The sequence below is a fragment of the Neofelis nebulosa genome, chromosome 17 (genome assembly GCF_028018385.1).
Source record: "Neofelis nebulosa isolate mNeoNeb1 chromosome 17, mNeoNeb1.pri, whole genome shotgun sequence".
In the NCBI taxonomy this organism is placed as follows: Eukaryota; Metazoa; Chordata; class Mammalia; order Carnivora; family Felidae; genus Neofelis; species Neofelis nebulosa.
The window spans coordinates 48,556,104-48,576,513 of NC_080798.1; the positions used below are offsets into that span (position 1 = coordinate 48,556,104).

At 40.5% G+C, this 20,410-nt stretch overlaps 1 protein-coding gene across 12 annotated transcripts in view; it reads left to right on the plus strand.

The window, feature by feature from the left end:
• HYDIN (HYDIN axonemal central pair apparatus protein) overlaps window positions 1-20,410 on the plus strand; it is a 439,740-nt gene that overhangs the window by 161,425 nt on the left and 257,905 nt on the right. For all 12 annotated transcript variants that reach the window (XR_009256078.1, XR_009256079.1, XR_009256080.1 and 9 more), the window contains 2 exons: window positions 450-651; window positions 7,265-7,448. Coding sequence is in view for 9 of the 12 variants with exons in the window: in XM_058708213.1 (XP_058564196.1) it covers window positions 450-651; window positions 7,265-7,448 (386 nt within the window). In the remaining 3 variants the exon portion in view is untranslated. The remainder of the gene's footprint in view (window positions 1-449; window positions 652-7,264; window positions 7,449-20,410) is intronic.

Consider the following 20,410-nt stretch of genomic DNA (forward strand, 5'->3'; position numbering starts at 1 on the left):
TGCCCCTCCCAATCTCTTTCTCTCTCTTGAAATAAATAAATAAACTTAAAAAAAAGCAGTTTCTTATTTAAAAAAGGAATCAGATTTCCAATTCATGTTTTGAATAAAAATGAGGCATGTGGTTATAATTCTAAAACTCAAGTACCCTCGTGGTCAGGCTGTAGAATTTAGAAATGTTACAAAGAAGAAAAGGTCTTGTCATACCCACCATAGAAATTCATATTTTATGTGGTTTTTACAGTGACCAAATAAGATAGTCTGATTCTCTATAACTACACAATACATAATATTTAAGTTTTCTGATCATGTCTGGTTTCTGGATTGATGGAGGAGAAAAAAGAATAAAATGTCTAGTGCTTGTCCTATCACTTTATCTTGGGGAAAAAATTGCCTAGTAGCATCATTCTAGAATAAATCTCAAAGTGTGTTTATACTTTGTTAATTTCTAGGTGAAAAAATATTTCTATCTCTTTATGGAGCTGCTATAGACATGAATATAAGGCTGGACAGGAATTCCTTGATCATTGAGAAAACCTACATATCTCTGGCCAGTCAGCGAACTGTAACTATTCACAACCGCAGTAACATCATTGCCCATTTCCAGTGGAAGATATTTGCTACCCAGGAAGAGGAAGACAGAGAAAAGTATAGGTTTGTAAGAAAAACACCTATATGCTATAATTTGGGGGACCTCAAAGCTCAGTTATTATGAAAAATCAGTGACTTTTGTGGTAAGTTTTTAACCACCTCAAACAAGGTCAGCTTTTTATAGCTTGGTTCCAGTGTATGATGCTCCTTTTTTCATTTAAAGAAAAGAATTTAAAAACTTGAATTTCACTTAAAGAATTTCATTTAAAGAGCTATGTGGGACACAGTATTGCCCATCCTCAGTTCATCTTAACCTGGCTTTAATTTATTAGTAGCTAAACTCCTGGATTTTAAAGACCAAATAAATCAGGGGCAGCTGGGTATCTCAGTAGGTTAAGCATCCAACTCTTGGCTATGGCTCAGGTCAGGATCTCACAGTTATGTGGATTTGATCCCAGACAGTTGGGCTCTGTGCTCACAGCGTGGAGCCTTCTTGGAATTCTTTCTCCCTCTTTCTTTGTCTCTCTCAAAATAAATAAACAAACTTTAAAAGAAAAATGAAGACCGAATATATCATTTTTTCACTGTTCTTTCAAAACTAACCTACAGGTCTGTATTTTGTCTCATAGCCCTAATCAGATTGGTCAGATTTCATAGTTTCTAAAAATAACCTCTTTTGGATTGGGATCAATGTGAAATTTTTTTTCGGTGAAAAAATATTTCCAGAAAACAAAGAATTAGGAAAAAGAAAGGCTTAGATATAATGACTTTTATATTCTCAGTTTTAGTAGCATTGCTCGATCCCTGCTAACCATATAATTTAATAATGATTCCTTGTTGGTATCTTTAATCTTCTACTTTTTAAAATGATACTTCAGGCAGTGGAGAAAATTAATGAAATGGAAAACCAAACCTCATCACTGTTCAATTTTGAGTATTTCTTTTTACCAAGTCTGTCCTTGCCTCTTTTAAAGTCCAATTTCATTTTTATCTCCTTCCACCCTCCCTGAATTAGCACTTTTGCTGCTTTCATTGGAATTTATTTCAGCCTTTTTTATTTGCCTCTCCATTTTCATTAAAGATTAGCCCTGGGAAGCTTCAAAGCTTTGTTTAAAACCAAGTTAGTATGTGATAAAAGTAAAAGTCTTGGGTCCATGGAAACCAGGCAGAAATCCCCCAGTGTGCTGTCCCTAATTGAATCAGAAGGAGCTGTGACAATGGCAGGACACAGTGGACCAGAAGCTTTACCATTCAGACAATGAGCTTTAATCACTGGATTACCACTGTGCCATCTTTAAAAAGTGAGAAAAGAAAAGGCTTTCCTGCTTAAAAACTTCAGTTTGCCTCATACCATAGAAATGCCAGTAGTTCAAAAGGCAAGAGAAAATTGCTCATCCACTGCTTCATTTGTCCTGATTCCTTCGTTCACGAGTGTACCAACAATGAGAATGATCCAAGCATGTTTAAAGATAAAATAGGAGGGGCGCCTGGGTGGCGCAGTCGGTTAAGCGTCCGACTTCAGCCAGGTCACGATCTCACGGTCTGTGAGTTCGAGCCCCGCGTCAGGCTCTGGGCTGATGGCTCAGAGCCTGGAGCCTGTTTCCGATTCTGTGTCTCCCTCTCTCTCTGTCCCTCCCCCGTTCATGCTCTGTCTCTCTCTGTCCCAAAAAAAAATAAAATAAACGTTGAAAAAAAAAATTTAAAAAAAAAATAAATAAAATAAAAAAATAAAATAGGAGAGCAGGTACAAACACAGAGATGCCAGTAAACCATGTTTCAATATCCTGCTTGTCCTGTGGGCATAATCTTTTTGGGAGGATGGGTGCACACTATCAGAAGGAAAGCCAGCTTCAGCTTCAACTATGTGTGTTTGACTATATGTATAAGACATGACTGATGCCATGCCAATGTCCAAAAAGTGTTTAAGGAAGTTAATTTAAATAGTTGAACTTAAGAAAAAAAAATCAAACCAGTTATTATCAGAGATGCCAGGGATAGAGAATATAATTTCAACTATACATGGATGGACATTTCTTTCTTTTTTCCCCTCTACTTTACCTCCCCTGATACTCATGCCCCTATTTCTTTCATATTATTCTGAGGCTTATTTTTCCTTTTCTCTTGTGTTGTCTTTCTTTTATTATCTCTCTTGGTCTATTATTTCCTATAGTATTTTTTTTGTAACAAAGGAATAATATGGAATAGTATTTCCATAACCATGATTGGAAGCCTCCTTTCATCATCTAAGACTATGCCCCTCCATTAAATAACGAACTTGAAAAGTGGTTTCAAATGCCTAAATAAGAATACTTCCATTTTCACTTTGGGAGTCATGGCAGCCCAACTCATGTTTCTCCAAACTGGATTGGTTGATCTAAGTGAAGAGTTTATTGAGTATGCTTCTCCTTACCTTCTCCCTCCCCCCTCTCCTAGGGCCAGATGGCTAGGGCAAGAGGTAAAATAGAGAGGATACAGAGCCATTTATGGCCAATTGCTTATTTGACCAGAGTGTCTTTTCTGTTTTATGCCTGTCTTGTGCCTTGATATATCCCCAAATCTGCCACAACTTTCATTTTTTAATGTATTTTTAAAAATCAAAGTTCATGTTGTTAGTTATCAATTTTTGTTCTGGACATAACTAGCCATGGAATGCTCATCCTCTTGAAAAGCAAGGCAAACACCATTAGTTTGGTCCTCAACTTGGAACAGAGAGGATCTATTCTAAATGGGCTCATGCATATACTTTGAGAGACTACAGTTTCCTTTTGTAGCTCCCCAAGGACCTAAGATTTAATACGTCAGTGTAGATTTCTAGGTGAGACTCAAGAATCTGCCCGCTGCTCTCTAGTTATAATATGGCTTAAAGCTGGTCCTAAGGCATTCATCTTACAGGGGCTGAAAGTTGCTCACTGTTAGGTTGAGAATGCTAATTGCTTTAATGGATACCCTCAAGACCATTCTAGCCATTGCGGTTTCTGTCCTCCAGCATCTTAGTGATGTGGCCTGAGTCAAGACTTGGAGATCTTGAATTTCAGCCTTAATCAGGAGTAGGAAACCCTATTCCTTTCTGGCTGTTTATTATTTCCATTCTAAGAAGGATGACTTCCTCTTTACCTACCAAAACCTCGTGACACGTGTCCATATTTGAGGACCTTGGGCTAATCCTAGGCTCTAGACTCTGACAATGAAGATGTCACTCCCCCTAGGAAGAAGTTCTGGGATTTGTTTCGTTTTTCTTTTTTTTTTTTTAACCTTCAGAATCAGATATGTGGAACTTTAAGAAGTTTTCCTTTGGGTCTTCATGTTTGTTGATGTTTTTTCTGGGACTTGCAGAGAAATTAATCTCTTCAGAAATGGAGGATTCATTCCTCTCTCCTTGCCTCCTCCTCCTTGTCCTGAGAGATTATAAAACATCCTAAAAGATTCTTTTATACTCATTATAATCACAGTTTATTCTTAATTTTTTTTCAACGTTTTTTATTTATTTTTGGGACAGAGAGAGACAGAGCATGAACGGGGGAGGGGCAGAGAGAGAGAGGGAGACACAGAATCGGAAACAGGCTCCAGGCTCCGAGCCATCAGCCCAGAGCCTGACGCGGGGCTCGAACTCACAGACCGCGAGATCGTGACCTGGCTGAAGTCGGACGCTTAACCGACTGCGCCACCCAGGCGCCCCAATAATCACAGTTTATTCTATTCAGAGACTTGGCATGGGCTTTTGAGGATTTTTGCTCCCCATTTCTCCATGATGGTCATGGCCATTGTTTTAATAGCATTTGGCTATAATTCTAGATTTGTTCTATACAAGAACTTCAAGAATCCTCGATGGAACCCCCACAAAGTTGTCAGCATGGATTTTTTTCCACACCATTCAGGTGTAGGAAGTGATGTGTTTCTCTAGATAGATCAGTTTTAATTGGACTTTGAACCTGCCCTGTGGCTAGTAATAAATTTAATCTTACTTGTATTTGAGGGGCCCTTCTCTTCTGTAGGGTTGTACAAGAATCTGAAGACTTGAATGGTACTTGATAAACAGGAAGGGAGATCTCTAGTCTTCAGTTTATAATACTCATCACAGAGTTGCCTGGTGTCCAGGGTCACACTGTACATTTGAAGTTGGATGGCTTCATATTTTCCATGCCAAGTGTGTGGATATGGGAGTATTTCTCTCTTGAAGCCCAAGGCTCTTAGTTTTTAATCTCCTCAGCACCCAGTTACTATCTTTTGAGGGTGCTGCAAAGGAGCAGGGTCTGTAGCACCTCAACATGAGGGAACATTACTGGTTCAATGCAGCTGTACCTGAGACACATTTCTTCCCCATTCACTATAGTCTATAGGCTGGACTGTACTTGACGCCTGAAGGTGGCTAGCTCTCTGATAAGAGGTTTCCTCACTGTAAAACAGAACCCCCTCTGAATGTAGGATACCATGAATACCAGCAGGACAAGATGGCCAGACAATAGACTGAGGTATAGAGAATCACTTGTTGGAGTCAACCTAGCTCAAGATGTTGCATGTTCCCTTCTTAGACTCTCAGCCATGGCTCCAGTTCTCTAATCAGAGGACACAGAGGGAAACATACAGTATATCATGACCCCCTTCGCATTATGTGGTTGTTAGTGATTCATGAATGCCAACAGTGTGGGAGAAGAGCTTTTGGGAATTTTTGTTTTGTTCTGTTTTGTTTTCTGTTGTAAGGTTTGAGGTAATCATTCTCATCAGTTCATGCAGAATTTTCATCCTCGATCCGTACAAGACATTTCATCCCCACACTGCACTCCCAATAACCCAATAACCTAAAGAAATGTAATGTTTATGATTCCCATTATTTTTTTAACCAGTCCTTCAGTCTCTCACATCAAATTTACCCACATCTGTTGGTAGTGTGGCTAGCACTTTGATGAACATCTTTCTGGCTATGTCGTTGTTTTTATCCATGATTGTTTCTTCAGGGTGTATCCTAAAGGTAGGTATCAAAAATTCCACTCACAGGAGTAAGTGGTTTCCCTTCTCTCTGTGGACTGAGGTCTCTTTAATTTGTCTCAGCAGTGTACAAGGTCTGCTGCTCTGGTTACCTTGGACGCTGCTTTCAAGCTAGCAGTGAAAAGGAAGCCCGTGCATCCTCTGATGCTTTCTTCCTCGGGACCAGAACACATTGAACCCATTTCTTTGACTTCTTTATGTTCTGTGACCAAAGGACCCTGAATGCTAAAGTTATAAAAAACAGCTATTTGACATTGCTAAACATAACGGTTTGCATGAAGTCATTTAGAAAATAGTTGGGGCTGGGACAGGGATTTGGTGACTCAGGGTTCTTACTGAGCACTCACTTAACTAAATAAGTTGTCTCTCACCATTGATAATACCAGTAAAATGCTGGAAAATAGTCATACATCCTGGGAGGAGATAGAATTCAGTCTTCTAAGTGCAGGTGAAGTAACAGATACTAGGAGTACTGTGAGCACAGCTCTGGTGAGAGTAGTGAGGAGAGGGTTGGGAAAGGCTGCTTTTCTGACTTACCACAATGGATGTTAAGAGCTAGAAGGAGAGAAAAGAGGAGCTCACTTTAGGTGTGGTTTGAGCATTTTAAAAGCTTTACAGCTTGGTAATTGCCTATGCTTGACCCAGGGAGAAAACTTGTATTTATTGAGTACCTTCTGTGTCCTAGGAACTGCAGCAGGTCCTTATTCAGGTTGAATCGTCAACACATCTTTATGATGGAGGAGCTCCTATTATTTCTGTTTTTTAGGTGAAGGCACTGAGGCTTCAATAACCCCCAAAGTCATAGAGCTAGTAAATGGTAGTAGCATCAGTAACCAAGACTGGTCCTTGCTGGTTCCAGATTCTTTTCTCTAGGGGACTAACAGCTGAGAAAGAATCAGAGCTAAGCGGGGGCTCCTGGGTGGCTCAGGTCATGACTTCATGGTTTTGTTAGTTCAAGCCCCGTGTCAGGCTCTGCACTGGCATCATGGAGTCTACTTGGGATTCTCTCTTTTCCTCTCCCCCACTCACGCTGTTTCTGTCTCTGTCAAAATAAATAAGTAAACTTAAAAAAAAAAAATCTAAGCAAGTTTAAAAAGAAACAAAATTGTTTTTCAAGTGTAAGAGGTAGGGTAAATGTTAAATATTTAAAAAACAGCCTGGGAGGGGTGCATGAGTGGTGCAGTTGGTTAAGCGTCGGACTTTTGATCTTGGCTGAGGTCATGATCTCACAGTTTGTGAGTTCAAGCCCTGCATCGGGCTCTGTGCTAATGGTGCGAGGCCTGCTTGGGATTCTGTCTCTCCCTCTCTCTGCCTCTCCCACTCTTGTGCTCTGTCTCTCTCAAAATAAATAAATAAGCTTAAAAAAAAAAGAAGCCTGAGAAACATAATTACCTGAAAGAAAATATTTGTCTAAATATACATAAGGACTCAGGAGTAAGTAAATGGGCATGAGTGGAACAGGAAACCTGGGAGGGCTTGTCAAATGAAGTGACTAACCGATGAGCAAACTGATGCTCTTAAGAGGTTAAAGTCCAAAGTCACCCAGCTGGTATGTTACAGACTTAGGGCAAGGAGGGACTACCTCAGGGTGATGGGCAAGACCATTTCCAGCAGGATGGACTGGAGGGGAGGCCTTTACAATGTTCTTCATGGGAGTATCAAAATGAATCTCATGTTTCCTCTATTTTTTTAGGGTCTGTGATGATCTGAGCAAAGAGGAAAAGAATGAGACTGATGAGTTTCTTGAAGAGTGCGTTATTGATCCTTCGCTCCGAGAACGTCTTTCCATTTTGTCCCACACCTTTGAGAATCGGAGGAAGCTGGTTCAGGAAGACAGCATGCTCTTCTTGAGTAACATTTTCACTGTTGAGCCACTGGTGAGCACATAAATAAAATCTGACTGTACAGGAGACATAAATGGGGGTACAGAGTTTATTTTGATAAAATACACACTCTAGAATTGATATAGTGAGTTCTGAGACCATGAAGATTTCAGTTGAAAGCTTCATGTCATTATGAGACAATGAATAAAGGCTAACAGTAAGAATGCTCACGGGTCACATTTATAGGTCATACTTTCTATGCACCAATCACTGTGTTAAACATCTCGTATGTGTTACTCAGTTTATCTCTTTTGTATATATATTATCTTACTACAATCTTATAATCAGTTCTGCATTCTACAGATGAGGAAATTAAGACTTAGAAAAATTCGACAACTTGCTCAAAGCCAAATAGTGTTTGTATTTAGAAATTTATCCCTGATCAGCATAACTCTGGGTTTCTCAACATTTGGGGCTAGATAGTTCTTTGTCTTGTACATTGTAGGATGTTTCATAGCATCCCTGACATTCACCCACCAGATGCTAATTGTGACAGCCCAAACTGTCTCCGGCCATTGTCAAATGTCTTCCTGGTAGGCAAAATCATTTGGGTTGAGCACTGCTTTGTCCTTAATTCACTCGATAAATACTTAACTAACTGTATGTTCTGTCCTAGGCACTGTGTGTGTGTATAAGGCATGAATGAGCAAAACAGACATAGTCCTCAATCTCACTGGTGAGGGCTGGGCCAGACTTAGAACGGGGTCATTTTCCACAGACCCAACTCCTAACCACATTCTCTACTGCTTCAAAATGAAAGTAGCTCGAATCTTCTGTATTCACTATGTACTAGGCACTGTGCATGACTTTACACTTAGCAAGCAGAGTGATGTGAGGATAAAGACAACAATAGACATTGAGAAAGCCCAAAGCTAATTGGAGCTGCTGGATTATTACTACTCCAACCAGCTGGAAAGAAGACATGGGCACATGGACACATTAGAATACAAAATCACTTATGGGAAATGCCACTGACTTGTGGAGACCTGTTTTCCTTATATCTGTGCTTCCAAATTATTATTAAAGGATAGAAGATAGAAAAGGGATTCCACAGCTAAATAAGTTTCAGTAACAGGGCATTCAATATTGTTTGGAAGATTTCTTTGCTGTAAGATTTCTAAGTCTTTTTTTTTTAACGTTTATTTATTTTTGAGAAAGAGAGAGATAGAGCATGAACAGAGGAGGGGCAGAGAGAGAGGGAGACACAGAATCGAAAGCAGGCTCCAGGCTCTGAGCCATCAGCCCAGAGCCCAATGCGGGGCTCGAACTCACGACCGCGAGATCGACCTGAACTGAAGTCGGACGCTTAGCCGACTGAGCCACCCAGGCGCCCCTCTAAGTCTTTAATATGATAATTTGCACTGTAACTCTCCAAGAGAGAGTCTTCTCCTTGGAGACATGCTTTGGGACTGTTGTTTTGCAGGACCTGCTGCATGAATCTCTGATGAAGACAGTCAGTACACTAGTTCAGAGGTTGAAGCCAAATTAGAGAAGGTTTCATGGGAGCAGAGCCTTGAACGGGGTCTTACAGGACAGGACTTTTGAAAAACAAAATGGGGGATGTGTATGGCTTGGATAATTCAAGTCTCCGTGAATGGATTAGTTTGCTTAAAGTGAAGAGTTCATGTGGGATGATAAGGTTGGTGATATGGCTTGAGACTAAACCTTCTCTCACCTCAGAACACTGGGCTCATCTGAGCAAAGGGATCTTCATATATGATGTGCTAGACCAGCAAGAGGGTAAAACAAGATGAACATAAAGTCTTAGAAGAACAGGACTGGTCTCTATGATGATAGGTCAAGCCTGAAGATATTAAAGAGATCAGGAAGGCATTATAAGTTCAAGTAAGCATGGGCTGAGCTGAGCTGAGCAGAGGCAGGGAAGAGCAATCAGTCATGGTAATCTTAGACATACCAGTAAGGTCCAGAGTACAGACAGTTCAAGATTCTTCCCAGCTTAGGGGCGCCTGGGTGGCGCAGTCGGTTAAGCGTCCGACTTCAGCCAGGTCACGATCTCGCGGTCCGTGAGTTCGAGCCCCGCGTCAGGCTCTGGGCTGGTGGCTCGGAGCCTGGAGCCTGTTTCCGATTCTGTGTCTCCCTCTCTCTCTGCCCCTCCCCCGTTCATGCTCTGTCTCTCTCTGTCCCAAAAATAATTAAAAAACATTGAAAAAAAAAAAAAAAAAAAAAAAAAAAAAAAAAAGATTCTTCCCAGCTTATACTGGAGATCTAGGCTGATGACTGCTCTCCTGTTGTCATAGCTTTTTGGGAATGAATGGCTCTGGGATGGCAAACATTGGTGGTCAGGAGGAGGTGGGAGGTCCACAGGTGAGTTTTGTACATTTTCAATTCAGAAAGTAGAAAGAGTAGGGATACCTCAGATTTCCTTCTCTTCACACGTTCTTCTATAACCTGAAGCTTCTTAGGGAGATTGTGGAGATACATGTGTGTTAAAATATGACATTTAATGATTGCTTTTAACTTTAAATAGGAACTGAATTGGGCATTATTATCACAAGGCATCTTTTCACCATTAAGAAAAAAAATTTTTAAATAATGATATGCAGAAATGTTACCTTTTAAATAAATGAGACTAGTTTTGTTTATATCATGTGAAAAAAATTACTAGAAATGGGAAGAGAATAATATTCACTTAGTGGTGTTTATGGCATCTGTAATGATTTTGTTCTTTCTGTACACTATTCACTTTTCTTCTCATGATAGCATTAATTAGCTGGTTCTTGAAATTTTTTGCAAAATGAAAATGAAGGCATGAGACTTTCCTAGTGTCTTCCTAAAGTTATTCTGGTTAAAAAAGCAGAATTCATTGTCAGTAGTAGTGAATATTTTATTGATGTTAAATATCCTTTTTCCCCCTCCTTCTAGATCCTGATTGCTTTGTAGAAATCCAGTTCTTGGAAATGTAATATAATCTTACCTTGTAGATTAATTTAAAGGTATTTGTTAGGGAAATTTTTGCCATTTAATTAGCTTCTTGACCCATCTGAGAGCTGTGCGTGTTTTCTGCTGTTGAGACTTTGGTTTTTTGATACAAGTAAATACATGCTACAGGAGTTTGGGATGAGAGAGTTGGGAAATGATTTATTGAAGAGATGAGACCTGACCTGAATTTTGGAAGAAGCATAAGATTTAAGTAAGTGGAAAGGAAGAAGTAGAATATTTCCAGTTGGAGAAATTGTGAAAATAAAGTATTAAATAATGATGAATGGAGCAGTTTTGCCAAAGCAGGCAGTCATTGGAAGGATGGGAAGGAGAATAAAGGAAGTCTGGGCTGCCTGGCCAACCTGTTGAACTGTAGCCTACAGGCTATTGCTTCCCACAGTGTGTTTCTGCCATCACTGGATTTGAGGAGTGGTAATGTGTGTTCCTTGCAAAAAGGAAGTTCTTTGGTCATATATGTTTGAGAGATACTAGTTCAAGAGAAAATAATTCTCCAAGGGGTAGAGTGCAAGTGGTATTTTCCCATAAGTACAGACCTCTTCTCCCATACAGTGTGCTGAGCATATCTGAGATTCATTGTGGGGTTTGGAGCAGAAGTATGATGTGTACCAAGTGTTTTAGAAATGTTATCATGGTAGCCACATATGGTTCGAATTGGAGTGTGGTGTAGGTCAGGCAGGGGAAATGTCCTAGTGCAGGAAGTACCAGGGAGACTGAACATCTCTGCAGGCAAGTTCAGGGTGATGTGTGGAGGTCATGTTGACCTAGATGATTGGCCTGCTGATGGTCAGAAAGCAAAGGAAATGGCAGGTGTGAGAGATGTTCAAAAGAAAGACATTAAAGTGCTTTTGATTGGTTGTTGAGATTGGGACATGGTGAGGAATCATGTGTCTCCTCAGATCTTAAGTAGAGTGGCTGGGACAAGTATGATGTCCTTGATGGAAATTAGCAGATCAGGAGTGCTGGGTTTAATGCCTGGCTTTGCCAATAGCAATTGTGACCTTAAACCAGCCATTTGAACTCTCTGGGCTTTGGTTGCCTTGTACACAAAATAAGGATTTTGAGGTAGGACACTTAGATCTTTTTTGACTCAAGTTTTGATTCTCCAATTTGGAACAAACTCTGAGCTCCTTAAGGTCAAGGAGTGCCTTATCCTTATCTGTGCCCCAGGTCTACCACAGTACCAATAGAAGGAGGGAGGGAGGAAGGGAGGAAAGGAGGGAGGGAGGGAGGGAGGGAGGGAGGGAGGGAGGGAGGAAGGAAGGAAGGAAGGAAGGAAGGAAGGAAGGAAGGAAGGAAGGAAGAAGGGAGGGAGGAATGGAAATCAGTGGGTGGTGATGAGTTTGGTTCTGAATATGGTGAATTTGAGATGACAGTAGATATCCAAGAAATTTTGGAAATGCAGTACTAAATTTGTAAGAGAGGAATTGGAAGTAGAAGCAAGATTTGTGAGTATTATATAGAGACCTTCACTGAAGGCATGTAAAGAAGATGGAAATTCTAAGAACAGAGCAAACTAGGAAAATTGCACAGGGCCCAAGACAGCCCCCCAGTTGCTCACCTTTAGGGACCCTGAAAAAAGAGGAGAGGCTGTAAATTCACAGAGAAGGATGGCTAAGAGGAGAACCAGCTAGCTGAGAGCTCATCAACATATCTTACATGTCTTTCTCCCCCTTTCTGGTGGGTTCATCACTATTTTCTCCTGAAGTTCTCTTCTGAATCTTGCTTGTGTATTAGATCAGCTATGCCAAATGGCCACTATTTAATTTCTGACAGTTGAGTTATGCATCAGTGATTAGTTTTTTATTAGGGTGTGATTCCTTTTAATTAGTTTTTTTATATGAGCTGAATTTACAGTAGAAGCAGGGGGGATTAAAATCAAGCAGTGTCATCTACTGATCTAACAGTCAATCTCTAATGGATACCCTGTCCAAAAAATAAAAATAAAAGGCTGGTGCAGTAGCTTAGAGACCACCTTGCTTTCTGATGGGCTCTTCAGCCTCTGTGTCCATTGAGGAAGGACATTGTCTTCAAATGAGGTAAACTTAAAAAGGAAAATCACCTGTTACCTTAGGGTCTGAAAAGAAATAAATGATAGGCTTATTTTCTCAGACATATGTCTAAATATCTTGGTTCTTCAAATGCACCACCTAAAACCAAGGTTAGTTTAGCCCTTACTGTGTTCTGTGAATATTGAATATTTTTATGGGAATTCTGTTCCTATTCTAGCGGCTCTTTCAGTTTAAGGCAAGTAGATTTAAAATCCAGATCAGTCACTGTCCCTAAAATGCCCCGAGGTGGTGATGAGTTTGAATTTAATAAAATTTTATTAATTTGATCATGTGAGAAGTACTTTAATTCAATGCTGACCCAAACTCTAGAACTGCAAATTCTTACTCTTTTCTACCACCTGTTCACCACTTGGCCATTGGTTAGTTCCTTTGTCTTGACTCACTTTCTTCTCAATATGTTCATTGTATAACATTGCCATAGAGTCTGTTGTTCAAACTTTGAGTTATGCTGGAGTGTCTTGGGTACTGATATGGTCTCAGAATGCAGAGATGGGAGTTTGTCTTTGGAGAAACCCCAAAGGTGTTCACTGGTAGAGAAAGGGAGTAGATAAGGACGCCGAGTGACTACAGGGAGAAGTCAGTTCAGGACAGATATAGGACATAGAAGTCTGGAAGGATTTTTGTTTTTAGCTTTACTTGGTAATTTATTAATATTCTAGTGGTAGCCATGATTGTTGTTCTAGTCATCAGTGCATGTAGTGTATTACTACTATTTATATCAAGTCCTCATGTGAATTCTTTTGATAATGTCTTGGAGTATTGGCCTAAAAATTTCCATTTATGTCTTCCTTGGGGAAGGTACTGCATTTGGTAGAATACTGATTGTTTCTCAGGCTATCTGCTTCTGTATCGTTTTTTCCCCCTTTTGGAAAAAAAATTGCAAAATTGAGTCTATTATGCATGTTTTGTGCCTTCCAGAAAAGCAAGTGAAATTGACTACTTTCAGAAATATAATATTCTATTTTACTAGATGGAATCTGGCTATACAGAATTTTGACAGTCTCATTATGTTATATCCGCTGCTTAGGTCTCTTGGGTACTTGAGTGAGAGAGATTCAAAGATGAAAACCACAATTCTGAGAACTGTGAGGCAGAAGAATATCACACGGCAAAAAGAGAATTAAGCTTTAAATTTCCATGGGTGTCTGGGAATCCTCTGAGAAATCACAGCACACATGTGCTGCCCTTATCTCTGGACTCTGGTCCCACTGGCCTAGGTCACACTTTTAAAAGATGCAGCAAATTTTTGAATATTGAACGCTTGATATTTTCTCCAAAAGGAAGGCCTGACAATTTAAAGGTATTTGCCCAAACTGGTCCTCACTGATTGCCTGACATTGGTGAGCCAGGAAAACATTTTTACTTCTGGTAGCAAATGTCTTTTCCATTAAAGAAAACTTCATCCAGGAGCACCTGTGTGGCTCAAGTCAGTTAAGTGTCTGACTTCGGTTCAGGTCATGATCTCATGGTTCCCTGAGTTTGAGCCCCACATCAGACTGTCTGCTGTCAGCGCAGAGCCCTCTTCAGATCTGCTCACTCCCTTTCTCTGCCCTTCCCCCACTCATACTCTCACTCTCTCTCAAAAATAAATAAACATTAAGAAAATTAAAAATTAAAAAACTTCATCCAGTGTCCTGAGGGAAGCTTTAGCTTAATTTAACTAAGCCTCAAAAAGGAAGGGAAACTTGATAATTTCTTTATTACCAGGTAAGTAATAGTAAACCATGCTTTGTCGTCACCTAAGCCTACAGAAAACATGTGGTTCAGCAATTCAGACTGAAAGCACAGCTCAAATTTAGTTTGCTTTATTTTTCCCAAATCGGCATAGCATGTAGGCTCAGCAGAACCAGGTTGGGTGGAAGCCCAGATGGCTACCAAAGAGGAAAGATCTAGATCTAGCTTTTTGCTGCAAACCCCTTCCACTTGTACCATTAGTCATGAGTCACATTGCAAACATGTGGGAGCTGACTCCTCAGAAACGGACACCAGAAAGGAGAAGGGAGGACAGGAATCTGCTGAGAGCAAAGTGTCCTTGACAAGTCACAGCTCTTCTGTCAGTATGGTTTTCCATCCTTCAGTCTCCTTTTATTATTGTTCGTCCTCTCAGATCTTTGTGCTCAGGCAAACCTTTTCCGCCTGGTACATCCACTATTGTATTGGAGAGCCATAGTAGGTGGAGGGAGACCTGGGGGAGTCTTTAGAAACAGGAAAGTTTCCCATGGCTCATTAAATAAAAGTTAACACCCTTCTGTGTTAAAAGAGACAAGAATCTGTTCTCTCTAGAGAAGGGCATGAACATCGCACACAACTATCTCATCTCCTCCAAAACTTCAGTGGAATTTTCACTGCAGACGGGTTGGAGTATCTCATTGAAAACAGGACACATCTTCAGTGAAGCTTGCTCTGACAATGGTCAGATCTTAGTTCCCTCTCTTAAAATTTTTTCTGGTCATTATTTTGAGAATCAAAACTTTATGAAAAGCACAGCGTCTTGCCTCAGGAATTACAATGGAGTACAAGTATGTCCTTGCCTGTCACATGCCGACTCGATCTTTTCTCTCAGTGATAATTAGGATAGTTTGCCTTCAGTATATTAGCTTCCATTTTTGTTTCTTATTTCTCTTGGAGACAACTTCTACTTGTCCCGAGTGATGATAAAGAGAGCTATGATATTTCTCATTGATCTGGAAGATTCTAGAAGAGCAATTGTAGGTGGTGAAACAGAGTATAGCGTCCTATCAGTGCTTCTGTTTTTAATTGATTGATAGAAACCTGATTAAGAAGGTATTTTTATTTCCCATGAGAAGTTAAAAATTTTTTCCTTAAATATGACAACACAGCTGAAAATATTTATTGATGTAGTCGGGAACTTTTCCATTTTGCTGGAACACGATGGGATTCACCACATGTTATACAGATGTTCTTGAAGACGTTGTTCACTGTACTTGTTCTGAGCTGACTGTACCCTGACCCAAATAGGATAGCTTTATAATGATATACCAATGCATTTCTCTAGAGCTGCGACATATTACTGTTGACTATGTCATCCAAAAAATCTCCTGAGACACCTTCCAAAGTAACTGAACATATGAGCATATAGGCTCTCCTACCATGTTTGCCAGATGGGAGCACCAGGTCATGCTGGCCTCATCTCAGCCCAATGTTATCAGTTGTAGTGGTTTTAGATTTCTTCTGGCATTTTTTTTTTTTACGATGTGAGGAAGGTGAGGCGTGACCTTTTGTTATAATTGCGGGCGGTGGTGGGGTGGGGGTTCAGGAAATTAAAGAAATTAAAGAAAAATATATTATAAAATCCCAGCTCTACTGCTGGTGTGGTCTTGGATGAGATACTTCTGTTTGCCTTGGTTGTCTCATCTTTAAAATGGGGATAATACTACACAAGGTTGTAAAGTTTGAGGCAGATAATGTATATCAGCACTTAACACAGTGCCGGGAACATGAACTCTTGGTTAATGGTTGCCAATATTATGATTTAGTTAGATTCAATTCAATCTCATTAGATTAGGGAGTAAGATTGGAAAGTATAACATCTGAATAGCAAACATTTGGCTCACTCTCCTAAATTTAAGTTGGGGATCAAAGTGCAACTATTTTATATGACAAGGTAGGCATTGAGCCATATTGTAAACTACTTTCCAGATAAACCAAGTGAATTAAACATATATATGTAGCTCTGTTCTTGCATTTGGGCTCTAATTTTGCAAAACTTTCCATAATCTTTCATTGGAAGGGAGGGAGGGAGGGAGGAAAGAAGGAAGGAAGGAGGAAGAAGGAGGAAGGAGATGGGTGATAGGTGGGAAGGAAGGTGATTTTTATTTTAAAATTATTTTTTTAAGTTTATTTATTTTGAGAGCGGGGGAAGGGCAGAGAGGGAGAGAGGGAGAGAGAGAGAGAATCCCAAGCAGGCTTCATGCTACCAGCACAGAATCTGATGTAGGGCTCGAACTCATGAACTGTGAGATCCTGACCTGAGCCGAAATCAAGAGTCATACACTTAAGACACTGAGCTACCCAGGCACCCAGGAAGGTGATTTTTAAAACATTTTGTTTTTGGGGGCACCTGGGTGGCTCATTCAGTTAAGCATTGGACTTTGGCTTAGGTCATGATCCCTTAGTTTGTGAGTTTGAGCCTCATGTTGGGCTCTGTGCTGACAGCTCATAGAGAACCTAGATTCTGTGTCTCCCTCTCTCTCTGACCCTCCCCCCCTCGCCCTCTGTCTCTCTCAAAATTAAATAAATGTTAAACATTTTAGAAAAAATATTTTGTTTTTTATTTAAGGGTTCTTAAAGGATATTTTTAAAATAGCCCCTTTAGTCATTGTCAATGTAGGTTTTTTAAGAAGATAACTTTAAAAGGACAACTTTATCATGATGGTGTCAATCACCTGTTATGAACTAGTGGCAGTGTGTTCATAGACAGCTTTCCAAAAGTCTCAAAACTATCTGGCAAGTCGGTTGGTTGTTCTTGTTCCAGAAGGAAGCATGACATCCCGTTTCTAGAAATATTTAATATTTGAGTAAAAGCTGCAGTATGAGAGTTAGCTTTGGACCTGAAAATTCAAAGCTGATTCCTTCTAGTAGGCTGCTTGATTGAGAAATGAAATGCAGTTGTGGATCTGAGGAAAAAACAAATATTAAGATCAAGAAGGAAGATAATTGCAACATAACTGAAGGCCATTTTGACAATTATTTTCAACAAACAAAATAAGAGTCACTTACGGGTCACATTCTATATACTCAGTCTCTCATTTGGAGTAGAAGAATAGATGATGGTAGAAGATGGGTCATACACACACACCGCCCCCCCCAAAACACACATGGAAGAAAGCAGAACAGCAGGGGTTCTGTGTGGTGAGGTTGGTTTCAGAGGACTGGGAAGAAAGGATATTGATGGCAGAGCCAACAGGGAGAATTCTGAGTGTTTTGGTTTTCAGAAAGAGATTTTAAAATGGAGCAATAATGAAGGAAAAATTCTTTTCAGAGACTTAAATGACACGGAAATTTAATTTCAGAAGAGTTGAGAAGTAATGTGAAATGTTTCAGAGCTATGTAAGTAAAAGTGGGGTCAGTTTAGGCTGATTGCCTGTTTCTGAGGTTTGTTTTCTCTGATTTGCTAGAAGGTGCTATAAAGAGTTTTTGCTGTAAAGAAATAGAAGTTGGAGCAGCAGTGGCTCAGTCAGTTAAATGACCACCTCTTGATTTCAACTCAGGTCGTGATCTCATGGTTTGTGTGTTCAAGTCCCCGTGCCCGGCTCCATGGTGGTAGTGCATAGACTACTTGGAAGTCTCTCTCTCTCTCTCTCTCTCTCTCTCTCTCTCTCTCTCTCTCTCTCTCTCTCTGCTCCACCCCTCCTCAAAATAAATAAATAAAACATTTTTTAAAATGTGAAAAAAAGGAAAAAAAGAAATAGAAGTTACTTAACTTTTAAATCCCAAGTGAAAAATAAGTGTCCTTCTACAAGTTCCTAACTCCTTCAAATGACCTGATATTGAAAGCATCCCTCTGTGAGAGGAAATGGAATGACCACATTTCTCTTTTTATAGATACACATAGTCCTCTCAATGTACATTAACTCCTATAAGCCCAGGAGACGGTTTTCTTCCTTCCTCCCTCGTTCCCTCCTTTCTCTCTCTCTCTCTCTCTCTCTCACCCCCTCTCTCCCTCTTTCCCTCTCTCTCTTTCTTTTCTTTTCTTTTTCTATTATTTCTGAGAGAGCATGCATGCAAGAGTGAGAGAGGAACAGAGGGAGAAGGAGGGATCGACAATATTAAGCAGGCTCCATGCTCAGTGTGGAGCCCAACAGGGGACTCAGTCTCACGATTGTGAGATCATGACCTGAGCCAAAATCAAGAGTCAGATGCTTAACTGACAGAGCCACCCAGGTACCCCCAGGAGAGGGTTTTAGAATAGGATTTGTGCTTGAATTTTCTCCCAGGGCTCAGTAAAAGCTGCAAGTGACTAGCAGGTGTTGCTGGCACAGTAAAACCACCGCAGCCCAGGATAAGGAGGCACTGAGCCCATGGTCCCATTCACTCAGACTGAACCCTGTGGACTCAGATTCCCTCACACTTGTCTTTCCTCACTATACATAATGGCTTATCAGCCTCCAGGAGCCTCCAGATCAGAGGATCCTCTTATGGATCACATCCAAACACCAATGCTCCCTTCTCTGGGGGAGACTCTGGTCACCTCCAGAGTGTGTCTTCCCACTGTTTTCCAACCCACCAGTTCTGCTAATCAGACTTTTGTGGTGATGCGGTGTCCAAGAATGCTTCTAGGATAGAACTTAAGTGTGTTTCCATCTTGTGTGCACATGGATCCTGGATTCTCTTGCTGGGATAATGCTTTTGAAAGTCGTCTGGTGCACCCCAAACACTAAGAGGCTTGAATTTTCTCACATGTACTGAGCTTATCTGATTTCCAGGGTATCCTTCTTGGGACCACATCTTACTGTCCTGGTGAGACTTTTCTAGCATAGGTTTTCTTAGGATCCAAAGTAGCTCCTTTGGTCAGTCAGTTTGGATAGGAACAGGTTAGTCGTGTCCATTCTGCACCCGCAAACAGAGCAGCATCTAAACCCATCAGAAGAATACATTTGTCTACTGGTTAGGAGGAAGTCTGGATCTTCAGTTCTAAGATGAAATGTGCACCATTGGGCCTGTGAATGGACGAGCCACCTCTTGTGCCTGACCACTTTGTCTGTTCTAGCTGAGAGTGTTCCTAACTCTCCATATCATTGGAGCTCCAAGTCATAAGGGACCAGCATTTGCCATTTATCAGAAGGGAACAAATACTGGTTTCAAAGTTTGGAAAAGTGAAATGCCTCAATAAGTGAAAGCACTTAGGGCTTCCCTATCCCCACTTGATCCTAGAGGTCCCTTTCAGCTCTAAATTTGTATGACTTTTGTCCAGTTGAGAATATGGCAGATATAGGCTGCAAAGATGAATAGGCATCGGCTGATAACTATACAGTCGTGGATACAGCCGATTGAATAAATATGTTGAGGACTATGAGCCACTTGTGGGTTAGGTGCTGGGAATAAAACGGTCCCTGCAGTCATGGGGCCTTCATTCTAGTGGGCTGATCTCGGATGTGAGAGCTTGCAGGATCCATGCAACACTCACAGCCCTCACCACTGCTTCTGTGCCCTTCAACATTGTGAAGTCAGGATACTGCCTGGGAAGTTCACTGATCAGTCTGTTGCCTTCATGAACAAACCCGAGTTGGCTCTAGTTTTCTGTTTCCACCCTCTTGTTCGATGTCTGCTTTGTAAACCATTTTGTTCCTTGCTTGATTCTTTACTCTACCACTATGTACATTTCCAGCCAGCCTGTAGTGAATACAATATGCATTGGGGATTGTCTGAAACAGAGCCAAGTTGTCTTTTTTTTAGTTTTCTCTTTAGCTAGTGGGGTCATTTATAACTTTCCTGATGTGATTATCACTTTTTCCCTACTTGGTCCTATTTACAAAAACCATAGAAAAATACACACCATCCCCCCCTAATTTTTGAAAAATACTTTTATCTTATTCTTTCCAGGTGGCATAAAGGTAACATCACTTATATTAAGCAGTTATTTATTGAGCTCTAACTGTGTACCAAGTGTGGGGCAAAGCATTTGACCTGCATGACCTTGTCAGACTTTGGGTGGGAAACCCTTTGAAGCAGGTGCTACTGGCATCTCCTTTTACAGTCCTGACAATTTAATGAAGAGGCCCCAGGTTACATGGTTATTACAAAAATCTTTTTCAATGAATACCTCAAGGAGATTCTCCTATGTGGCATGTTGTATTACAATTTCAAAACTTGGTTTCTTTATTACTACTTTCGAGTGGTTTGCATTAAAACAAGAAATATCACACTGGATTAGAACCAGCGTTTGATCTGGGCATTGTTTTGCTT